We start from the raw sequence: 24599 nt of genomic DNA on the forward strand, positions 1-24599 counted from the left end.
AGATGCAGTATGTTCCATATTTTTTAAAGGGGCTACCATGGTTCAATGGTTAAAGACATTGAGCTTTTCAAGAGGAAAGCTGACAGCTCAAGTACTGAGACCCAAACACCATGCAACAGAGTGAGCTCCTGTTTCTGTCCCAGCTCCTGCCCACTTAGCAGTTTGAAAGCATGCATATGTAAGTAGATTAATAAGTATCACTTCAGTGGGAAGGTAACAGTGTTCCGTGCATCTTTGGCGAACAGCCATGCTGGCCACATGACCACAGACAATGTCTTTGGACGGTGCTGGTTGCCTTGGCCAAGAAATGAAGATTACTAGACAGGGAATCCTTAATTTCCCCCCCTAAGCAATATGATCAAGGATGAGTCCTTCAGGATTGGGCAGCATAGAAGTCAAATAAAATAAAATAAAAATAAATAAAATAAATTAGTCCTAAATTGTACTAATATTGGCGCCTGCTGTGAAGAAAGCTGCCCTTTCTAATTCTCCAGTTACTTTGATGCTATATTCTGATTGATATTCAGAGCAATGCCTACCTCTTTCTTTAGACTTTGCACCCAGGAAGGCTATATTTAGCAAACCTAGGAAATGCTTGAATATGTAGCATTTTATAAATGTGTAAATTTTTATTAAATTTCTTATAAAATGTGTACGTTTATGAGATATTGCTGAGGTTATATAATATAAGATATTGTCATGGGGAACCTGAAAAGCTGTTTAATTCAGCTTATTCTGCATTTTATTTATTTATTATTTATTTATTATTTGGATTTGTATGCCGCCCCTCTCCGAAGACTCGGGGCGGCTCACAACAAGTGAAAAAACAATCCAATACATAATCCAATTAATTAAAATATTAAAAGTTTAAAAAAAACCTATACTAACATACACACACACAAGCATACCATGTATAAATTCAGTTATTTTAGTTATTTTGAGACTGAGTACTTACACTTTTTACCATGTACCTTGGTTATTTACCCCCAGGTCTTTTCTTACACATTTCCCTTTTTCCCCCTCAGCATTTTAGAAAGCTCTTTATGTATTTATGTAGACTCTTCAGAATAGCTCTCATATTTTCTTCTACTAGGAATTGCTCACAACTGCCCAGTCAATGTCTTGCTTCACAGGATTTACCATACTATTTCTTCCTTTAGATTTCCCAGCTATTGAATCGAACTTAGCTTTTGTCTTGGTTCATCAAATTCTGCTATTGCGAAATCTATTTAGAAAGATGGCAAATGCAGGAAGGTGGTCAAGAATGTTAGATTTTTAGAATGCTAGATTTTTTTTTTCTGAATAAGCATAGCATGTAACATGAAAACACTAGTAATGTATGAGGGTAGAGAAATCTCCTTAATTCCATTCCTTTGGAATCAGATAATGCTTCAGTGAAGGACATTGAATTTTTGACTTAATGGTTTGGGTATATATAGGGAGCCACTTTGGAGTAGCAGTTAGGGCAGGGATGTCAAACTCAAAGCCCACGGCACACATCCGGCATGTGGGGTGCTTAAATTTGGCCAGCCTGGAAATATAAAAGGGCCAGTCCACAGTGCCTATGCCAGCCAAAATAGATCCTCTGGCCCATTTTTGGCCTCCACTGCCTCATGCAGTCAAAACAGGCTGCACAGAGGCCTTGTGTGACCCAGTTTAGACATTCCTGACCTCCAGCAGCACTCTGCCAACAAAAAAACAGGCCTTTTGTTATTACAAATAAGCTTTTTTTTTAAACCCTTTATTATAATTTGTTCTTTCTTGTTTGATTACTAGCTGTATCCAAATGAAAACTATTTTGAAGTTGTGATTTTCTAAGATTCTCCTGAGTGCTAGAAAGATTGTATTTCTCTGACCCGTCTGGCCTCTTGAGAGGTTTTTCCCTATAGGATTTTCCTAAACATTATCATTGAACTCTATTCCTTTTATATTTGCCCTAGTTTTCTGCGACAAAAAAGGGCTCAAATTGGGAAGAAAGGATGCTAACTTTGATAGAGCCCCCTCAGATGGCTGATTTTTCAAAGTGTTCTTGATGATGCAGTTGTTCGCTGCATATATGTATTAATTCCCCCGTCATGTAAGATTTAATGAAAGAAAAACCTTGCTGTGAACTTTGAACCTCTCTCAAAATGAACCTGGTACAGTTGGGCCCTTTAACCATTTCATTGAGTCATTTATCTCAGGGACACACCTCACAATCCCTGAGGGTAACATGGTTACAGAAACAGGCCTGGTAACTTGGTTATCCTCTAGCTTTCTTGGGTAATCTCTTCATAGCCTCTTCCCTGTTCCACTTTTACTTGAAATTGAGTCCTTCTTAGGAAGCTGTCGCAAGTTTGAGGTTCGCAAATGTTTGAGAAGGATTAAAAGGATTATTTCTCCTTGGGTAGGTTTGAAGGAGAGGTTTTTAAAACATTATGAAATTAACTTGTAGAAAACTTCTCACTAAGAAACTGTTTTTTAATGAGTGCTACTAATTGAAAACTTAATGATGAGTTTCTCATTTTAATGAAGCTTGCAGTATGTTTCTGATGAGCCAGGCAATATGCTTTTTGCCCAAAGAATGTTTAATTCATTTAATACTTGTAATTTAGGCAGTTGTTGGGGTGAGGGAATCTAGGCAATGTGTAAATTCATAATATGCTCCCAATCCTATCTTGAGGTGCTCAGACAACCATAGAGTAGCAACAGTTCCTTGGATTTTTTGTTTATAAATCAAATATAATTTTTGTCCCATAGTTTCAGAAGAAAACGTGGAGTGGGGGTGGGGAAGAATTGTACACTATTTTTTGTAACTGAATTAGTAATAGTGATTAGAGTGGGCAGTTACATCTTAATCTGCTCTGTCGCAGTATCCCCATAATCATGTGATCAAAATTCAGGCACCTGGCAATCAGAAGGTATCTAAACTTTTTAAGAGCCTTAGGGTCATGTGATCATCATTTGCAACTTTCTCCAGGAAGCATCCAACAAGCAAAATCAATGGGGAGAACCAGATTCACTTAACAACTATGGGATTCACTTGATTGCAGTAATTTACTTAATGACATCAGCAAAACTAGTCAGCTAAATGATCACATAATTGCATCACTTAGCAATGGAAGTTCTGGCCCAGATTGTGATTGTAAGTTGAGAACTATCTAATGCCAAATCCAATCTAAACATCTGACAGATTGCAACCATGGCAGCTTTACCTGGAACAGCTTACAACCTGCGGTGTTACCTTTAAAACCAAAACTATTCCAGGACTCAATAGATGGGTAAAAATGCCAAATCCATCTGTTCAACGAATAGAAACATAGAAACATAGAAGACTGACGGCAGAAAAAGACCTCATGATCCATCTAGTCTGCCCTTATACTATTTTTTGTATTTTATCTTAGGATGGATATATGTTTATCCCAGGCATGTTTAAATTCAGTTACTGTGGATTTACCAACCACGTCTGCTGGAAGTTTGTTCCAAGGATCTACTACTTGTTCAGTAAAATAATATTTTCTCATGTTGCTTTTGATCTTTTTCCCCAACTAACTTCAGATTGTGTCCCCTTGTTCTTGTGTTCACTTTCCTATTAAAAACACTTCCCTCCTGAACCTTATTTAACCCTTTGACATATTTACATGTTTCGATCATGTCCTCCCTTTTCCTTCTGTCCTCCAGACTATACAGATTGAGTTCATTAAGTCTTTCCTGATACGTTTTATGCTTAAGACCTTCCACCATTCTTGTAGCCCGTCTTTGGCCCCGTTCAATTTTGTCAATATCTTTTTGTAGGTGAGGTCTCCAGAACTGAACACAGTATTCCAAATGTGGTCTCACCAGCGCTCTATATAGCGGGATCACAATCTCCCTCTTCCTGCTTGTTATACCTCTAGCTATGCAGCCAAGCATCCTACTTGCTTTTCCTACCGCCCAACCACACTGCTCACCCATTTTGAGACTGTCAGAAATCACTACCCCTAAATCCTTCTCTTCTGAAGTTTTTGCTAACACAGAACTGCCAATACAATACTCAGACTGAGGATTCCTTTTCCCCAAGTGCATTATTTTACAAAGAAATCAATGAGATTAGTCTGACATGATTTGCCTTCAGTACAGCCATGCTGATTTGGGTCCAATAAGTTATTGTTTTTTAGGTGCTGATTTATCCTCTTTTTGAGTAGAGCCTCCATCATTTTAACTATAACTGATGTCAAGCTAACTGGCCTGTAGTTACCAGCTTCTTCTCTACTGCCCTTCTTGTGGATAGGTACAACACTGGCCATTCTCCAATCCTCAGGAACATCTGTTAACAGGGATTGGTTAAACAAATCAGTCAGGGGGGTAACAATGACAAATCTGAGTTCTTTAAGAATTCTGGGGTGGATGCCATCTGGACCCATTGCCTTATTTATCTTTAATCGTCCAAGTTCTTCTAAGACATCGGCTTCTAAGATCACTGGAGCTGAATCCGTACAACTGGAAGCAATGCTACATCCATCTATAGAATTATATTGTAAGGTGTCTTTTGAGAAAACTGAACAGAAGTAGGTATTGAAATGGTCAGCGATCTCCTTATCCCCATCAATGCATGTATTATTCCCGGTACTAAGCTTCGTGATGCTGCAGTTTTTCTTCTTCCTATCGCTAATATATCTGGAGAAGGTTTTATCTCCCTTCTTTACAGATTTGGCAATTTCTTCCTCTTTTGAGCCTCTAGCAGCATATATTATCTGTTTCGCCTCCTTCTGTCTCATTTTATACACCTCTCTACCAGCTATACTTCCAGATTCTTTATACCTCCTATAGGCAGCCTTTTTTTCATTGACTATAGCCCTTACATCATTGCTAAACCATAGCGGTTTCTTCTTCCTTTTACCTTTAGTTATTTGCCTTACATACAGTCCAGTGGCTTTTAAGATCGCCTTTTTTAATAGAGTCCACTGGGTGCTCGCTCCTGCCATTTTATCCCTCCCCTTTAATTCATTGTTTAAATATTCCCCCATTGCATTAAAATTTGTTTTTCATAGTAATAAGTTTCCAATTTGACCAATTTTGTAACTCTGATACTACTGCTATTATGTTTATGTTTATTTATTAAACATGCTATCCATTTTGCCTAAAGGTGACTCTAGACAGCTTATAATAAGTAAAAATAAACCTATATAAAACATTAACACAATAAATAGTAACACTAAATTTAAAATTCACAAAGATGGGAAAAAAGGGGGCAAGATGTATATGAGGAGGAGATATTGTTTTAGTCCATTAACAATGTCCGGAATGACATGCCCCCATTGGATTTGGGCTAGTTGGAAGAACAAAGTCTTCAGACTCTTTTGGAAGGTCAAAAGAGGATGTGGTTACAAATCTCATCTCAAGGGGCATGATGTTTTGGGGCCTGGGACATATAGCCGAAAAGACTTTCCTCCTATCCCATTCCACTCACTACCAGAATTACTTGACCAACAAAGTCCTCAGCAGGTCTCTTCTGCCCATGCGTGCATTGGGTGCACTAATCCCATTGGGGTGAGATGGTTCCTTAGATAACGCCCTGAGTCCTTCGGGATTGGGTGGCATAGAAGTCGAATAAACAAACAAACAAACAAACAAATAAATTTGGACTCATACTATGAAGGGCTTTAAGGTAAGAACCAACATTTTGAACTGGACTTGGAAGCAAAGTGCAACCTGTGCAGCTTGCAGAAGAGTGGTGTAGGGGCCCCAAGAACTGATTGTGCAGCTATATACCGTGTCAGCTGTAGTTTCTGCATACTCTTCAAAGTTATGCCCATGTAGAGTGCAATAGTTCCAAGTGCGTGATGACCAGAGTTTTTGAGTGCTCTTTAATCTTTATTGACCTCCAAGTATATCTATGCAAGGTAAGCTTCTACATAACTGACTCTAAGAATTCTGTATTTGCTATCTTAAAATAGGATATAGGTTTTATTGGGATAGTTCTGGGACTTTTAGTACACCCTTGAGCATTATGCATTTTGATCACTGCTGCCTTACTTGGTATAAAGTTAACATCTGCATATATCTTTTTTCATTTAAGCCTACAGCTTTTATATGTGATAAGAGATCAATAAAGAGCCAACAACTAGCCTCTTTGGTAGTACTGAGAGAAATTTAGTTGGCTGATGTTTCAACTGTATTAAGCTATTCAAAATTATAAGTTTCTCCTATGATGCTACTTTTATTAATCTGTTATGCCTTTTCTGGTTTTTCCTCTCTATTCTAGATTCACTAAGATGAGGAGCTTAAACCTTTCCAACAATCACTTAGGGGATTTCCCTTTGGCAGTGTGCAGCATTTTAACCTTAACTGAGCTCAATTTGTCCTGCAATGCACTCAGAAGTGTACCAGCAGCTGTTGGAGATATGAACAAGTAGGTCTATACCGAAGATGGTGAAAGCGGTTTGAATCTCAGGCATGGCAGTTTCCCTCATTGGATTGTCAAACTTTTTTTTAGTTGTGGAGAAAATGGTATGGCCTGTGCCAACAAAATGGTTAGTGGGTTCCTCCCATAAAGAGGACCGCTCTAGAGAGAATGTAAAAACTGATTGGGAGCTTAGTTGAAGAGCAGGAATATCTGGAATGGATCCTATTGAATGAGGGTGATCACCTTTCCTTCCAGCTCTGCAACCTGTCCAATCTGGAGTGGAGATCCTTGATCTAGACCAGGGATGTTAAACTGGCGACCTCTGGGCCAGATGTGTCACACACAGGCCACGCCCACCCTGGTTCCGCAAAGGCAAAAAACGTGATACATCACATGTCACATGACACAGTTTTGACTCCCATGATCTAGACCTTCATCTTGAGCCTGATATTTGAAAGCAATCTGAATCATGACGTAAATGAGTGATTAATGATGTAAAGTTTTCACAAGTGATTTTTATTTTTATTTTCTTGTACCTCTTTTTCAAAAGTTTACAGACCTTCTTGTTGGATGGGAACTTCCTCAAGAGCCTTCCAGATGAGTTGGAAAGGATGCATCAGATTAATTATTTAGGCCTCTCTTTCAATGAATTCCGTGACATTCCTGATGTTCTGGAGAAACTAACTGCCATGGACAAATTCTGCTTGTCTGGGAATTGTATGGAGTCACTAAGTTTGCCAATACTAAAGAAAATGACGCACATAAAACATATCGATCTAAGGTATGTTATCATCTGAGAAAAAAAGATATGTATCGGTGTTAAATGACTATTTTAACAGATGATGTCAAACCAAGATGGATTTATCTTTTGTAAAAAAACATTTTTTTCAAGGTACTAGTTGCGATTAGTGTATACTTTCAAACATGACTAAACTTTTCAGAGTATTTCTCGCCAATTAACTTGTTCATTTCCTTGCTTTTTTATTCACATGGTTGCGTTTCCAGCTGATTTTTTACACAATTCATCACTTTATGGCACGATTATTGCTTGCTGTTATTAAATGGTCTGTGCTTTCAATTGGGAAATGTATTAAGCAGAAATATTTACTTTTCAAATTCAGTTAGATATTAATTTTTTCCTTTCCTTTGATGGCAGATTTGTCATGATTAATTGGTCTGTGGAAATTCTGATTACTAGCCAAGGCTTTTAGACTGCCTTACCTTTTCTTTGACTTCCAAATGGGCTTAGGAATTCATTTTGACCTCTGACTTAGAGACAATTAGAAAGATGGTTGAAAACTTTGGCAAATATGAGAAAAGTCTAATGTAGTCCATTGTTAAAATATTATTTCATATTATTGTTATATGTAATTATTATTAATATGCAGCTCTTTATTAGCTTTTAAATGTGTTTAGTGGATATTTGTAGAGCATCAGAAACTCAGAACTTTACAAGCTTTTCAGGACATAGATATGATAATAGACCAGGCAGTTCTCCCTTATCTATATTTGTGTAAGACCTCTTTCCTGTTATATTATTCTAATTTAATTTTGAGGGATTGGATGCATACACAGTGGTAGTTTTGAACTTGATATAATTATATATATTGGAGTTATAATAAATTTGCACAAAATTTGTCAATAAGATTGGACTGTACCATTTTATTTCCACAATTTTTGCTGAAGTGCTTCCATTTGTTTTTCTGTTTGCAGGAATAACCTGCTTCTTAAAACACCATTAACTCCTCTTTACTAGTGGATATAGATTTCACAAAGAAGATATGTGCTACATTTTAGAAAAAAGTGCAATATTTTTTTAATATGATACAATTATTTTCTTATTTTTTAATAACTTTTCTTTTTATCCCAAAGCAGTGTTTTGATTAGGCAATTTAATCATCCATCTCTTCTGTTTAGCCCTGAGAATTAAAATTCAGAGAAATTTCACGTGGCCAATTTGATGGCTTTCTGCATATAATTTTTATTTATGTAAAAAGTCACAAGTTCTCTTTTTCTTGTTTATTTGGAGTTTAGTATGAACTGGTTTGGTGCAAAATCTGTCCTACTCTTTCAGTAATGAGCTTTGAATTGTCACTGTATACATAGAGTCATGTGAAAAAGAAAGTACATGTTCTTTGAGTTCTATGGTTTTATGTATCAGGACATAGTAAAAATCATCTGGTGTTTAACAATTCTTAAAAGTAAATAAATACAACCTCAGATGAACAACAACACGACACATTACACTGTCATCATTTATTTTACAAAAGAAAAAAAGACCATGCTTAGGACCAAATGATTTTTATCATGTGCTAATACATAAATTTAGATAACTCAAAGAGGGTATACTTCCTTTCCCACAAAACTGTATAATAATGCTTTGCCAACAGTAGAAAACTTGAATACTTGAAGAGCCTCATGTTATTCATTCTCTTTGCCATTGTTTACTTCAAAGGAATTTATAATGTTTTAAGTTCTATATATATTGGCATTTTCTGATGAAATTCCTAAATTTGATGTCAGTCAGCCTAACTTTGTTGTGAATATGGATAATCCCTATTGAATCATCAAAACTTCATTAATGTGTCTTCATCTGCCACTAATGTTTAATAGATAGATAATAGATTCCACATATTTTTGTATTGAGACAAGTTAGGAAGCCATCACTCTGTTTAGTGAAAAGGGGGAAAAAAAAGAAGGAAGCCATCACTTAACTTTAAAATTGTTATGACCCCAAAAATGATAAACACTAAAAATTTAAAACAATTTAAAATTGTTATGACCCCAAAAATGATAAACACTAAAAATTCATTTGAGAGACTTGTAAGTTGCCTGGGAACATTAAGGTGAGCAATGGATAATTGGGGAGGGCATCTGACTTGGATGGTATTAAAAATAATTGGGTATTGAATATGAAACAAGAAGGCATTCCCACAAATTAGTGCAAACTTTTCAGAAAAAGGCAAATATAGCTAGAAAAAAATAAACATGGTCTTTTTGGCCAAGGATGCTTGGAACTAATAAAATTTTGTTTTCCAGCCTTCTTAAAAAAGGAAACTAAATAACTGATCCTAACTTATTTTTCCCCTCCTCATTTCTATCCCAGGTTAAATATGATTACAAGATTGAAGGGAGATGAGATTGACTTCCTCCAACATGTGACCCAGCTCGATCTTCGTGATAATAAGCTTGGAGTGTTAGATGCAACCATCTTCAGTAATATTGAAATACTGCACTGTGAAAGAAACCAACTGGTAACCCTGAAAATCAGTGGATGCTTACTTAAAGCTCTTTATGTCTCTTCAAATGGTATGTTTACTTTGAAGATAGTTCAAATAGGAATTCATATTCCTAGCCTTTTCTTCTTGCACTGGATTTATTTGCAATATTAAGTTGTGGATGAATCCAGTCCATAACCATCTGGTTTTACATAAAACATTCAGCAGCAGAATTTTGCAAGCTTGTAGAGTGGTGCTTACATGCTCTTTTAGAGTGTTGTAAAATGGAAATCCTTGGGCTTTAAATGCAAGTTTCAAATCTCCCACAGTGTCTCACAAGTCTGTATATTCTTTGTGAGATAAAATAAAGTGACCGGTCAAGAAAGCTATATCAATTTTATATAAGTAGTCCTTAACTTATGACCACAATCAGAACTGGAATTTTGGTCACTAACTAATGTGGTTATTAATTATATTATCATGTGACCAGACCCAATTTTACTACCATTTTCCCCATGTCATTAAGCAAATCACTGCTAACGTTAAGTGAATCACATAAGCAAATCCAGATTCCCCAATTGACTTTGGTTGTCAGAAACCAGCTGGGAAGGTCACAAAATAATCACATGACCATAGATGCTCCAAATATTGTATATCTTAAGCTGGTTGCCAAGTTCCTAAATTGAGATGATGTGATTGCAGGGATGCTATAGTGATCGTAACTTCAAGGACATGTTGTGAGTTTTGCAATTCAAGATATGTTAAAGACATGATCATAAATCAAGGACTACCTATTCCACTGAATAATAATATTCTAATCTACAGATTAGGTTGGGTTGGGCTTAGGGGTTGAGAGGGTACATTATCAATTCTTTCTCATTAGAGTCCTTAATATTTCCCTATGTTCCATTTATATTGATACCACAGATTCATATTGTTAGACACTTTGTGGGATGTTTGCTCAGGTGTCCATTTCCACTTTCTTGTTCTCTTTTTCCATTTTTTGAAAGTAATCTATTTCTTTCACTAGCCTTTTAAGCTTCTTTGAAAAGGCTTATGTAATAGTGCTTGGAAAGGCTCTGGACAAATAGTCAGATGTATAGCTCCAACTGGATAATAAGTGGGACAAGAGGTCCAGAAGAGACCCTCCCTAGTTTCCTAAGTTGTAAAGGGGGAGAATTGTGCTTTTACTGGCAAAAGCCTGTTAATGTATTCTGACCATAAAATCTGTCTCCTATCTGGCCTGCCTAATAATAAGACTGACAGGTTCAGAGGATTCCTGTATTGAATACATGGAAGGAGAGGTGTTTCCATTGCTAGTAGCTAGTAAAGCAATATCTAACTGCCCTATACTTTTTCCCCATGGAGTTTATCAACATGCACAGAGAGCTTTCTCACGTTAGCAATATATTCAGAAGCGAAGGAGGGCTTTTGAGTTGATCTGAAACAATCTTAGTGTTTTATCTTTCTTTTACCTCCATTTCACTAACAACAACAACAACACTTGTCAATAGAGCTAGGTGCTGGGAAAAGGATTTAGCTCAAAATCAAAGGCTGCATCTGAATGCAATTTTCTTTCTGCCTATCTGCAGTGCCCAACTCCACTCAATATATTTCTCCGTACTGAAGGAGTGGGTCCAGCAGTCACGTGGGTTGCTCCTGTCCAATCCGATGGGACTGAGCCTAGTATTAAAAAAGCCTGCTGGATCCGCCCCTTCCCCAGAATTCGCTCAGTCCCCGCATCCAGCGGGTCGCGTGAATGCTCGTTCCTCTCAAAACACCTTCCCTTCGATCCTTTCTCTCTAAAACAGTAAGATTATTTTATTACTAAAGCTTGCCGGCAGTGAAATCTACTCAGCCGTATCGGGCTTCGAGTTTGGGGGAGAAGTGGGCGGCGCAGCCATTCGCGGCTTTTTTTCCCTCCGTGCTGTCGCTGCGGCCGGCCTGGAATTTTATCTTATTCCTCTCAGCCTGGAGGTCCTGCCGAGCAAGCCATTGTTTATATAAGGATTAAAGGGCTATTTACCTCCTGCGGTGTGGGACTCGTTTGTCTCCCGGACTTAGTTCCCTCCGATTGCAAATTAAACGGAGCGGGTTTTTTGGCGCGAAGGCCCTCGCACCCAGTAACTTCGCACTTTCGGTTTGCCCTGCTTGGTCATCCATCAGTGCTTCCAGTCCGCCGCTTGACCCTGGAGTAGCTGTGAGTTTCCTCAGGTCCATTCTCCACGGAAGTGGCCTCCAACCAGTGTGCCTTGGTTTACTTAAGTTAAGTTTAGTGAGGCCTGCCACGCTGCATTTAGGGACACAAACTCTTGGTTCCGTCCGGATTGCCCCTAAGTCGCAGCCGCTCCTGGGCCTAGGAGCAGGGTCACCTCTCCTCTTGGGAAAGCTATTAAATTCTTCTCCCCCCTATTTTCTTTGGCTCAAGCCTTGTCTTCTGTAATTTGTTCAGACTATGGCTTCTTTTCCCAAGAGAGGCACTACCAAAGGTCCCAGAGAGGTTAGGCCTACTGATGATGAATCTACTAATATCCCCCAGGCCTTTTCCTCCTCTTCTTCAGGAGCCCATTCCTTGGCCAAGTCCACCAGGGCTGAGAAGAGAAGGGACCTAGCCCTGCAAAAAATACATGATAAATCAGCCAAACGTTTAAAGGTGCAGGCCCAAGTGCATATGAATCCAACCCCCCCGGAGGCCTCTAACCTGCCTCTCTCTGGGGTTCCTGTGCTATCCCTGGATGAGCCAAACCTAAATCCACCCCAATCTAATCTATGGGGCTTAGGTCCAGAGGAGCCAGATATTACTGAAGATTCCTCCCAGCCAGAACCTTCTCAGGCCTTCAGGGATCCTTCTAACTTTCCGGCTGATATTTCTTCCTTACCTCCGGAGTTTCAGTCTATCTTGTCTGTTTTGACTAAAACCATTGATGCTAAACTCTCGGCCATCAATGTTCCTTCTCTGTCTCATCCCCCTCCACGCTCCTCCCGTCCCGTGAGTTCTTCTCCTTCCTACAGAGCCCCAGTCATGGAGGACTCAGATTCTTCTCAGGAAGAGAATGAGGACGTGGAAGCAGAAGAGGATGATGACCCCTTTCAGCGTCTGTCGGAAAATGAGGAATCTCAAATTAAGATTCCAGCCCCAGCTGCCATCTTTCCATCTCAACTCTTCAAATCTCTCCTTCTCAAAGCAAGAGTATCCACGGGGCTAGCCGGGCAAGAAAAGCAGGCTACTCCTTCCACAGATCCTCCGGAGGAAAATCTTCCTTATTTCATGGGAGAACAGGAAGACAATGAGGTAATTCCTATGCCCAAATTGTTTAAGGACGCCTTGCTCAAACAGTGGGACCATCCAACCTCTGGCTTCACTCCCACTTCCAAGGACAGGAAGCTCTACAAGCTCTCTCCCTCTTATGAGGAGCTCCTAGCCTGTCCCAGGCCAGATGAACCGGTGAAGACTCTCCACTCGGCTGCTGCCATGCCTGGCGAAGCAGAGGAGGTCCTCCGTCCAGAAGACAAGCGTCTTGAGCAAATGCTCAAGAGAGGTTTCTTCGCAGACTCATGGGCCATTAAAAGTGCTGCAGCAGCATCTTTCTTCTCCAGAGCTATGCTCTTGTGGCTTCGTCAGCTCCAACAACATCTACCTCCAGATGATCTACGAGGCCAACAAGATTTCAACAAAATCTTCGCAGCTGCCCAATACGTAGCGGATGCTACTCTCCAATCTTCCAGATTTGCAGCCAGGTCAGTAGCGGCCTCCACAATGGCCAGAAGACTTCTATGGCTCCGCCCTTGGCAGGCGGGAGTAAGGCAGAAGTGGCAGTTAGCCATGGGTCCTCTGAAACGCAATCTCCTCTTCGGAGACCTTCTGGACCCTCTCCTCACAGAGACCACGGACAAGAAAAAGGTCTTAGGACCTACCACCAAGAAGGCCCCTAAACCGCAGTCCTTTCGACGCACAGGTCGTCAACAGGATCAGGGTTTCGCCTTTCAAAGGAATCCAGGTCAGTATTCCCCTCGGTTTCGATCCCAATCTAGAAACACCAGGGGCAGAGGTTCCCGCTACCAGAGAGGATCCTCCTCTACCAGGGCTTCCAAAAAACCCAGATGGTGAATCTTCCTCTTTTCCCATAGGCGGTCGCCTGGCCTGGTTTTCCACCTCCTGGCACCGTTCTTGTAAGGACCCCTGGGTCATTGATACTGTGGAAAGGGGTCTCCGTTTAGAGTTTATTTCTCCTCCCCCTAAGCGTTTTATTTCTTGTCCCTCTCCCAGCTCCTCTCCATCTCGTATCCGAATGGAGGAAGCTATTTCCCACTTGTTGGCTATTAAAGCTATCCAACCGGTCCCCTCTCTCCAGAGAGGCTTGGGCTTCTACTCCATCCTCTTCATGGTCCCTAAGACCTCTGGAGGCTGGAGAGCCATCTTAGACCTAAAGAATTTGAACCAATTCATTAAATATAGGAAATTTAAAATGCATTCCTTATCTTCCATCTTAGCCGCCCTGCATCCTGGGGATTTTATGGTCTCCCTGGACCTTACGGAAGCTTACCTCCATATCCCCATTGCCAAAGGCCATAGAAAATTTCTACGTTTTGCCTTCCAGGGCAGGCATTTTCAGTATAGGGCTATGCCATTTGGGCTCTCCTCGGCTCCCAGAGTCTTTACCAAGCTCTTGGGATCCCTGGCGGCACATATCCGGGCCACGCCCATTCATATTTTATGTTATTTAGATGACATTTTAATTCATGGAAATTCTAAAAATGGAGTGGTTGCAGATTTCTCTTCCACCATGTCGGTCCTACAGAACCATGGTTTCTCCATAAATTTCAAAAAGAGCCACCTTAAGCCATCTACTTCCATTCTACATCTGGGAACTATCATTAATTCTGAGATATCCCAGGTTTTCCTCTCTTCTGAGAGAAAACACAGCATGTTGGATCTTATTTCTCGTATTCTATCCCAACAATCTGCCTCCATTGTCACCCTATCTTCCCTACTGGGAAAGATGGTGTCGTGTATTGGCATTGTCCCCTGGGCTCGTCTTCACGCCAGGGAACTACAGTGGCTTCTGTTACCATTCCAGAGATCGGGGCACAGCAACTCGACTCGTCGCATCGCCATTCCACCGGCAGTTCGCAGATCCCTCAAGTGGTGGACTTCTCCAGCCCTAGACAAGGGATCTCCCTTCAGGTGCCCAGACCAGCTTGTTGTCACCACAGATGCCAGCCTATCGGGCTGGGGAGCCCATGCCCAGGGTCTAATAGCCCAGGGCACGTGGTCACCGGAGGAAGCCTCCAGGCCCATCAATTGGCTAGAATTAAGAGCTGTATCCCTAGCTCTAAAACAGTTCAAACCTCACATCTCCAACCAGCATGTTCTGATTCTTACCGACAACATAGCCACAAAAAGCCACATTTGCAGACAGGGAGGCACAAGATCCAAGGCCCTCATGAGGGAGGCCCTAAAGTTAGGCCTTTGGGCGGAGAAACATCTCCAGTCGCTTCTAGCCGATCACATCTCGGGGAGCCTCAACGTCCAAGCGGACTGGCTCTCGCGAGCGACCATAGATCCAGGAGAGTGGAATCTCCATCAAGCACTGTTCCACCAAATCTGCCTCAGGTTCGGCCATCCAGTGCTGGATCTGTTTGCGACCGAAGCCAATGCCCAGCTCCCTCGCTTCATCTCCAGGTTTCCATCCCCGGAAGCAGAGGCAATCAATGCCAACAGCTGTCCGTCCAGGACCCCTGGCGACTCCCCGTTTCGGAGGATATGTTGCGGCAGGGGGCCTCCTTTCATCCAGACCCAGAGTGGTTCCACCTCACTGCCTGGCTATTATCCGGAGAGACCTAGACCTGCAAGGGTACGACCCGGACACAGTGGAAATCATCCTGAAGTCTAGAAGAGGGTCTACCAACCGGATATACGACCATACCTGGTCCAAATTCCATCAGTGGTGCTCGCAGGAGGGCTTATCTCCCCTGTGTCTTCCCATTCACAGGATAATCTCCTTCCTCATGAAAGGTTTCCACCAAGGCCTCTCTACCAGCACCATCCGTCGCCACCTGGCAGCTATCTCTTCTGTCTTGGCGGGGCCTCGCAGGCAGCCTCTCCGCTCCCTTCCGGAAATCCAAGAATTTCTCAGAGGAGTGGCCAACCTCAGGCCTTCTAAGGTCCACAGATATCCTTCCTGGGACTTGCCACGGGTTCTCCATACCCTTACTCAGGCACCCTATGAACCCCTGAAATCTGCGTCCCTCAGGTACCTATCCTTTACGGTAGCATTCCTGGTGGCGATTACATCCACCCGACACATATCTGAGTTGGCAGCTCTCTCTATCAGACAGGACCTCTGTCAGTTCCATCAAGACAAGGTTGTTCTGCGACTGGACCCCACCTTTCTACCCAAGGTCAGTTCCATGTTCCACAGATCCCAGGATATTGTCTCACCTTCTTTCTGTCTCCAACGGGAGCATCCCCTGGCAATTAGATGGCACACTCTGGATCCCACTAGAGCGCTAAAAATTTATATTCAACGCACAGGACCCATTCGGAGGTCTGAGGCACTCTTCGTGGCCTATCATCCCAGATCCATGGAATCCAAAGTGTCCTCATCAGTAATAGGCCGTTGGATCAGAGGGACCATCTCTAAGGCCTATGAGACAGCCTCCCTCTCCATTCCAAAGAATATTACAGCGCACTCCACCAGAAGTGCTGCCACATCTGCCGCTTGGGCGACTCAAGCCCCGTTGGAAGAAGTCTGCAAAGCAGCCACTTGGGCCTCGCCAAATTCCTTCATAAGGCACTACAAAATCGATTCTTACGCCTCAGCGGACGCTGCCTTCGGCAGAAGGGTACTCCAATCCGTTATCTCTCACGATAGCAATCTAATCCCACCCTAGGGACCTATCTATTGGGTATGTCCCACGTGACTGCTGGACCCACTCCTTCAGTACGGAGAATAGGCGTTGATTGCTTACCTGAACGCCTCTTCTCGTACGGTGAGTGGGTACAGCAGTCACTTCCCTCCCTTTTATGTGGTCTTCTATGTCTTCTATTCCTACCTTTCTTCTAACACATGAGAGTTGAACATTATTGAGCCTTCACATCTGAGCCTAGTCTATGGATTCGCGAATTCTGGGGAAGGGGCGGATCCAGCAGGCTTTTTTAATACTAGGCTCAGTCCCATCGGATTGGACAGGAGCAACCCACGTGACTGCTGTACCCACTCACCGTACGAGAAGAGGCGTTCAGGTAAGCAATCAACGCCTATTCTGTCTAGTGACTGCTACCAGTAGGAGAAAGTTTGCTTGTTCCTGCCTAACATTTGACCATTTAGAGAAGCTTTTTAAAATTTAGCCAGAGGTTTTTGATGTCCTCACTCAGATTAAATCTACTGAAGCTGATTTTCTACGTGAAGAGATTTTCTTTCCAACTTAGTTATAACTAGACCAGCTAAACCATCTACAGCATTGTGAAGCGATAAAACCATAATACAGTATTTCTTACTGATCAGAGATATGTCATAGAGCTCTTGGGGAGAAAGTTATTTCATGTACTCTCAAAATACACACAGTTGAATTACAGTTGTTAAAGCAAAACTATGGTTTACAAAATAAAGGATGGATACTTTTCCTTTACAAAAGAGCGATATTTTACATAAACTAAAGGCAAATAAAAAGATCCCATCTATTTCAGTAAAATATCTTCAAATGTTAAAATGTTCTTTATTTTTTTACAAATTTGTATTTGCTGTTTCTAACTGTTCAGTTGTTTCAGCTGTGATCCAGTGGACATTACAGGTAGTCCTCAACCTATGATCACAATTGAACCCAATTTTTTTGTTGCTAAGTGAGACATTTGTTAAGCGAATGTTACCCCATTTTACGACCTTTCTTGACACAGTTAAGTGAACCACTGCAGTGGTTAAATTAGTAACGTGGTTGTTAAGTGAATCTGGCTTTCCCATTGACTTTGCTTGTCAGAAGGTTGTAAAAGGGGACAAAGCAACTGTCATAAAAATGAGTTAGTGCTGTTGTAACTTTGAATGGTCACTAAATGAACTGTTGTAAATTAAGGACTATTGTATTTTGTCCTGCATATCATGATTTGTATTAAACCTGGGCCACATGAGGTGGTCTACTTTTAGTAGCTTGAAATTAAATTTATCTTTGCAATATTTGTCTTTCTCTTCCAGAACTTGTTGATCTTCATGTGTATCCAGTTCCAACTTATCTGACTTATTTGGATGTTTCTAGGTAAGCATATCTTTGAAAGATACTGGCTTTAAATGTGGCATTAGTGAAAACACTAGAAGAAACTGGAGCACTTGAAGACTAATAAAGTGATCTCTTTGACTGAAGAGGTTGCGTGAATTTTCCTGGTGACTCTGGAATATTGAGTGTAACTTATTTGATCTGTCATATTTCTTTACTTAGAAGCAGGGATTGTCATAAACATTTCTGTATAAACTGGAGGAGTAATTTTTAATACAACCTCAACCCATTGAATCCCCTTTTCTGCATTACACTTACTTCTGGTTTGATGAGCTGCTAAGCAAATGCCACAACTTTGAACCCAATATCCATATTACCTCATAAGTAATTAGATTTTCTTCTTACTGTTCAGAGTAGAAAAGTATGTTAATAATATGGCCCTGAGAGTTAAAGGTTAAGAAGGAGAGCAGATATGATAGCAGATAATCTTCTCCACTTAGTCTAGCACACTTTCTTTCATAACAGGTTTTTTCTATCTTGGTCGGGTGAAGTTGAAGGACCCACTAGTTTTAGGCTCCTGCTAGATCTTTTCAGGCCATAGGCATCAAAACAAAGAAGCAAAGTAAATGCTTGCAGCAAATGGATTTTGCAAGTTGTGTAATTTCATATGAAACTGCCAATTTTTTAAAATTGTGTTGTATTTATTTCTGGAGTTTTAGTGCTTTAGTATAGGATATTACCTTACTAATCTTTGATGTTGTCAAGTTTATCGGGTGAAATAAGAATCTCGCTCCCCCATCTCTGATGATGTTGACTAAGGTAGCCCTTGCTTGATGCCCATTTGTTCAGCGACTGTTTGAAATTATGGTGGCATTGAACAAAGGGACTTACAACCAGTCCTCAACAGTTCCTGCCTCTTGCAATCACATGAACAAAATTTGGACCCACGTGAGGGCACCTGCCACCTTTTGATTTATTTATTTATTACTTAGATTTGTATGCCGCCCCTCTCTGAAGACTCCCTGCCTACCTGCTGTTGCCAGCTGCTTCCATTGCCTAGCCTGCTTGCCACCATGCCTGCTATTCGGCAAACCATGCCTGCACTGGATGAGGCCTTCTTTATATTGCCGTCTTTCTCACTGATGCCAATGGGGCCTCTCCAGCTTTCTTTCATGAAATAAGGTCCTTGGTTAGAAGAGTCCTCCTTTTGTGCCAGTGCAGTCGCCTTCTTTCATGTGCCTGTCTTCCAAAATCTCATGAGAAGACCAGAGGTGGGATTCACATAATTTCCCTGCCGGTTCGCCCAGCACCGAAAATATGAGCCCGCGATCACTTTGGTCATGCCTGTGCCTTCCATGCCTGTGTTTGTGGCCTTTCATGCATGCGTTTTGTATGTATTTCTGTATGTATTTCTGTATTTATTTAATCGGATTTGTATGCCGCAAACAATATACAAATCTAAAAATCCAATTAAGTTTACTAGAAAAACTTTAAAACTCTACCAACATTTAAAATCATTGTATGCATGCACTCAACTTGGAAACATGGCTAAATAGGCCAAAAATGTGAGTGCACGCTTACTTTGGTCACATGTGCCTTCCGCGCATATGCACGGCCTTCTGTGCATGCACTTTGCTCATGTGCGTGGCTTGCACTCATGCACACGGCTTGAAAACATGGCTAAATAGGCTGGCTTAGCACCGGACTGGGCCCATCTATAGGTTGCTACTCCCAGTTTGACTGAATTGGTCTGAATGGCTTGAATACCACCTCTGGAGAAAACCATACCACATTTGGACAAGAGTGGTGCAGCCTCAGGAAGCAGGCATGGCATGGCCAGTAACTGCCATGAAGGAGACAATGGAGGTCATCTTGGAGCAAAAAGATTGGCAAGGGCAGCTGGGCCAGCAGGCACAGGCGGTAAGGCTGGCAGAAGCAGTGGAGCAGGTGGCTAAAAGAATGGTGAAGCGGGGGAAAGCTAGGCAGGTTAAGGTAGCTAAAGAGGAGGCTGTCCTATACTTTACCAAGGCTCAATGTTGGTCGGGACCAAAGCTGGAAGTGGCTTGGATTGGAGTGGATCATCAGCTAAGGCAATTTGTTTAATGAGGGCAACCACGACCACCAGAATTGATGTTGGTAAACAACGTGGTCATGTGACATCAAGTTTTACAAGCACATCGCTTAGCAATGAAAGTTCCCATTGTAACCCAAGTACTGTCTGTAATAGAGATGTCAACATACTATATATATGCAGCTGATGACATGACGTACAGGAAAATGATCCTGGGATATTTCTAAGCCCACATTATGTTCCTGCAGCTTGCTACTACTTCCTAAACGTCAGTGAATGCTGTATGCCTCTTATCTGTTTCCAGAGAGACTGAAGCAAGAGAGACCGAGTGGGAATAATAGACTTTTTAAAAAAAGTTGCTGAATGAGAAAATGTTCATGCGTACATATTGCCCACAATGTTTTATTCATTAGGGTGGCTTTGAAATTCCATTTTATATATGTCTTTGCTAAAGATGCCTCCTTCATATAAATTGGCAGCAGGGATTATTGTTGTGGTTCAACACATAATACTATGTGGTGAGGTTGGTAAGATTTTAAGGGCTATTCCATATGCTTCATGTTAATCTGTGTTTGCCATTCTATTAAGTATTCCACATGTAGCTGCAGTCAATCCCAGCTGCCTAAATTCTGTATGCTGCAGCTGACAGGGCATCTAATATTTTTATACCTTTTAAATCACATGTGATGTAATATGTAAATATTCCTTAATAATATTGCCATCATTATGAGCCACGGTGGCGCAGTGGTTAGAGTGCAGTACTGCAAATTACTTCTGTTGGCTGCCAGCTGCTTGCAGTTTGGCAGTTTAAATCTCACCGGGTTGACTCATCCTTCCATCCTTCCAAGGTGGGTAAAATGAGGATGCAAATTGTTGGGGACAGTATGCTGACTCTGTAAACCACTTAAAGAGGGCTATAAGGCGGTATATAAGTCTAAGTGCTATCGTTTTTTCTTTTCTCTTCTTTTTGTGCAGAAATCAGTTGGAGAGCCTTCCAGATTGGGTTTGTGATAGCCAAAATTTAGAAGTACTGAATCTGGGCCACAATCAAATCCGTGAACTTCCTGCTCAGTGAGTCCTACCTTTAAAACAACCAGAAATAGGATGCAAAGTAGCAAATTGTTTTCACAGAATCAGTTTCTAGCTTGTTTAGTGAGAATTGTGTTCCCTGTGATTTTGTCTTTTTCTTCTGTTTAATGTTTTCTTCATGTAGTGTCATTGAGCCAGAACAGTTTTCTTTATGCAAATGTAAACAAAACAATCTCTCAGATTTCCAGGCAGAAGTTCTAAAGAAGGTCTTGCATCTTTTCCCAACCTTACAGTATCATCATTTAGATATGATGTTTTTAGATATGATTCTTGTGCAATATGGCATAAAATTTACTTTTGATTTCAGGGTATTATTGAAAGTACAATATAATTTCTTCTTATCCTCTTAGAAAAATATGTGGAGGATATTTGCATTTGAAAAATTTCTACTGCACAGGTAGTTTTCAACTTATGACTAGTTGCTTAGTAACTTTTTAAAGTTATGATGGACCCTACTTACAACCTGGTTCTAAAGTTCTCATGGCCGCCTCGTCCTCCTCTGGTCACATTGCCAGATATTGAGTGCTCAGCAGTTGGCCCACATTCACAGCTGCTTACAGCAGTAAAGTGACCACAATTTATGATATTTTTGCCTAAAACCTGCGTTTCCTCCTATTTTTCAGCAAAAGCGCCCCATAATGACAATAGCATTCAGTTAAAGACTGCAGATTTGCTTAATAATTGCCCAGTCGTGTGGGTGACCTGCTTTACAATATCACAATAAGGTTCCATCACAGTCATAAGTCAAGGATTACCTGTGTGGAAAATTATAAGTAGGCCTCGATATATGACCACAATTGACACCAAAATTTATGTTGTTAAGTGAAACACTTGTTAAGTCAGTTTTGCCCCGTTTTAATGACCTGTCTTGCCACAGTTGTTAAGTAAATTCCTGCACTTGGTAAGCTAGTAACCCGGTTGTTAAGTGAATCTGTTTTTTCCATGGACTTTGCTTGTCAGGAGGTTGCAAAATGAGATCACATAACCTTGGGACACAGCAATGGTCATAAGCCAAGCATCTGAATTTTGATCACATGATCATGGAAATGCTTCAAAGGTTGTAATTGTGAAAAATGGTCATAAGTGACTTTTTTCAGACCTGTTGTAATTTTGAGCGGTCACTAAATAAACTGTCATAAGGACTACCAGCACATGGATTCCTCCTCTTTATTTTTAATTAATAGATTCATTCTCACTGTGACTGGTTTGGTTACTTCTAGACCTCATCTCATAATCAGAATGTTGTTGAGGTTTTTCTCGGCTTTTCTGAAATGTTTCAATTAGATCTGTAAATGTTACTGCTATTTGTATGTTTTAAGGTTATTTCACAATATCAACTTGCGAAAATTACTTGCTGGACACAATCAGTTGGCAAGACTACCAGAGGGGATTGAAGAAACTCATGTGGAAGTTCTGGATGTGCAACACAACCAACTTGTGGAGCTGCCATCTAATCTGATGCTAAAAGGTTACAGGTAATCCAAAAATCCACCATGAGAAGAAAATAGTATAAATGTAATTACCACATTGTGTAACTTCTACTCTGTTTGTGTAACTTCTACTGTATTGAGATGTGGGGTTTTTTTTATTTTAATTAAAAAAACTGAATTGAATAACATCAGTCAATGCACTCTTAATCCCCCAAACATTTATTTATGGAGAGTGAAATAGCAAAATTGACCATCCCTTAAAGGTATTTTTAATAATATATTTATTAAATTTCAAAATCCACATTAAAATAAAAAGTAACACAAAAGAAAAAGGAATGACAAAGCACATTAAAAGATCCAAAGAAAATACATCTCCCAAATATAACAAAAGTGACCTCCAACTTCCTTTTATATAGAACTGTTAACAATACAATCAACTAACTTTTAAGTTTAAAGAAGTAATGCCAATTTATACAATAAATTAAAATACTAATAGTTAACTTAGTAAAAGCTAGTATTCATAAAATATTCTTCTCTTAAATTTATCTAAAAATTGCAAGTTATCAAATGTAAATAGTCTTATATTTAGAACACTACAATATTTCTGGAGTCAGATGCAATCTACGGTGTTTTTCAAATCTCAAAGTAAAAACTGATTCCTTAAAGGTGTTGCTCTCTTATGTGACTATACAAGTCACTGTTTGTGTTTTGTGACTGAGTGGCAGTAAGCACAGAACACCTTCTTTCTACAAGTGATAGTGGTTAGTCAGTTTTATCAAAAATAAGAAAGTTCCCCAATTAACTAAGCCTCTTTATGTTGGCTCATTCAAAAAAGGTTAGCTCTTTATTATGAATTTTTCCTTTTGCAGAGTCAGGGTAGATCAACTTCTCCTTCAGTGTATACATTTATTTTACAGGAATGTTTAGGCATTACTGCCTAAAGTAACTTCATTTCTTGAAAATGATCAAGACGGATGTGTGTTTTTGTATTCTGGTTGTTATTGTTATTATTTTATAGTTTTCTTATGTATGATGTACTCTGAACATGGCATTTAAGTTCGTTGTACAAGGTGCGATGACAATAAAGTAAACGTAACTTATCAGGCACATGCCACGCCTTCATGCTTATCTATACAAAATAATAGAGTTGGAAGGGACTTTGGAGGTCTTCTAGTCCAACCCCCTGCTCAAGCAGGAAACCCTATAGAATTCCAGACAAGTGGCTGTTATATCTCTTCTTAAAAATCTCCAGAGTTAGAGCACTCACAACTTCTAAAGGCAAGCCATTCCTCTGATTAATTGTTCTCCCAGAAAATTTCTTCTTAATTCTAGGTTGTATCTCTTTTATGATAAGTTTCCATCCATTACTTCTTGTCTTGCCCTCAGGTACTTTTGGATACTCTATATTTGGAAATTTCAGAAATTATAAAATGATCAATTAATCCATAGACTGAATTGTTTTTTAATTGAAGCCTCCAGCTCTAAAATTATGGAATCGAAGAAATTGAACTTTTAATTTGATGTTCAATTTTTGGTCAGCTTTTGGGCCACCTGTTGAAAGATTAAATGTTCTATCCGGTTAGTTCAACTTAAAATTGATTTTTCTGCAGTTAAAAGGTTTCAAGTGTAAGAAACACCAGCTTTTTATTCTAAAGCACATTCTTTCAAATTTTTCACAACATTTTCAAGGAGGACTGAAGTTAACTGAAATATGTTTTTCATGGATCGTAAGGATTTATTCTTGAGGTGTTATGATTGTGAGTTATAGGTAGAGGAGTTCTGAAAACTAGGATTACTAATAGTAGGTTTGACTTCATTTTGTGTTATTTCTTGAACATCATAATTAATGCCTATGAGGGAATATGGCATCTATCCGTTGGGTCATTTGTTTGTAGAGCAGATGGCTAAAATCTAGATCATAAATTAAATTCTTTTGTTTCATAGCCTATTTGTTCTGTGGTTGGAAGAGAGGATGTAGGAGAAGAGAAGACTAATATTTATGGCTTCTGAATGACTTTGCAGTCTGTCACAGTACAGATAGCACTCAAGCTGGTTTAAAATATTGTCGTTTGACTATGCAAATTTCCTAAAATTTCCATAATTTTCAGGATGTATTCCGTTGTAATCTGTGGTAGTATTGTTAAGATTTCTTGTCTTTTTAAAAAAGTTTTTGAATTCAGGATCTAAATGAAAATATACATAAAATATACACATGCTAC

General features: G+C 40.1%; 1 protein-coding gene across 1 annotated transcript in view; it reads left to right on the forward strand.

Moving 5' to 3' along the window:
• Positions 1–24599, forward strand: part of PHLPP1 (PH domain and leucine rich repeat protein phosphatase 1) — a 191372-nt gene that overhangs the window by 133325 nt on the left and 33448 nt on the right. Inside the window, exons 5-10 of the mRNA XM_070747145.1 lie at positions 6224–6370; positions 6915–7145; positions 9471–9673; positions 17772–17832; positions 20837–20932; positions 22270–22425. Of these exons, the coding sequence (XP_070603246.1) occupies positions 6224–6370; positions 6915–7145; positions 9471–9673; positions 17772–17832; positions 20837–20932; positions 22270–22425 (894 nt within the window). The remainder of the gene's footprint in view (positions 1–6223; positions 6371–6914; positions 7146–9470; positions 9674–17771; positions 17833–20836; positions 20933–22269; positions 22426–24599) is intronic.

The sequence above is a fragment of the Erythrolamprus reginae genome, chromosome 3 (assembly GCF_031021105.1).
Source record: "Erythrolamprus reginae isolate rEryReg1 chromosome 3, rEryReg1.hap1, whole genome shotgun sequence".
Classification (NCBI taxonomy): domain Eukaryota; kingdom Metazoa; phylum Chordata; class Lepidosauria; order Squamata; family Dipsadidae; genus Erythrolamprus; species Erythrolamprus reginae.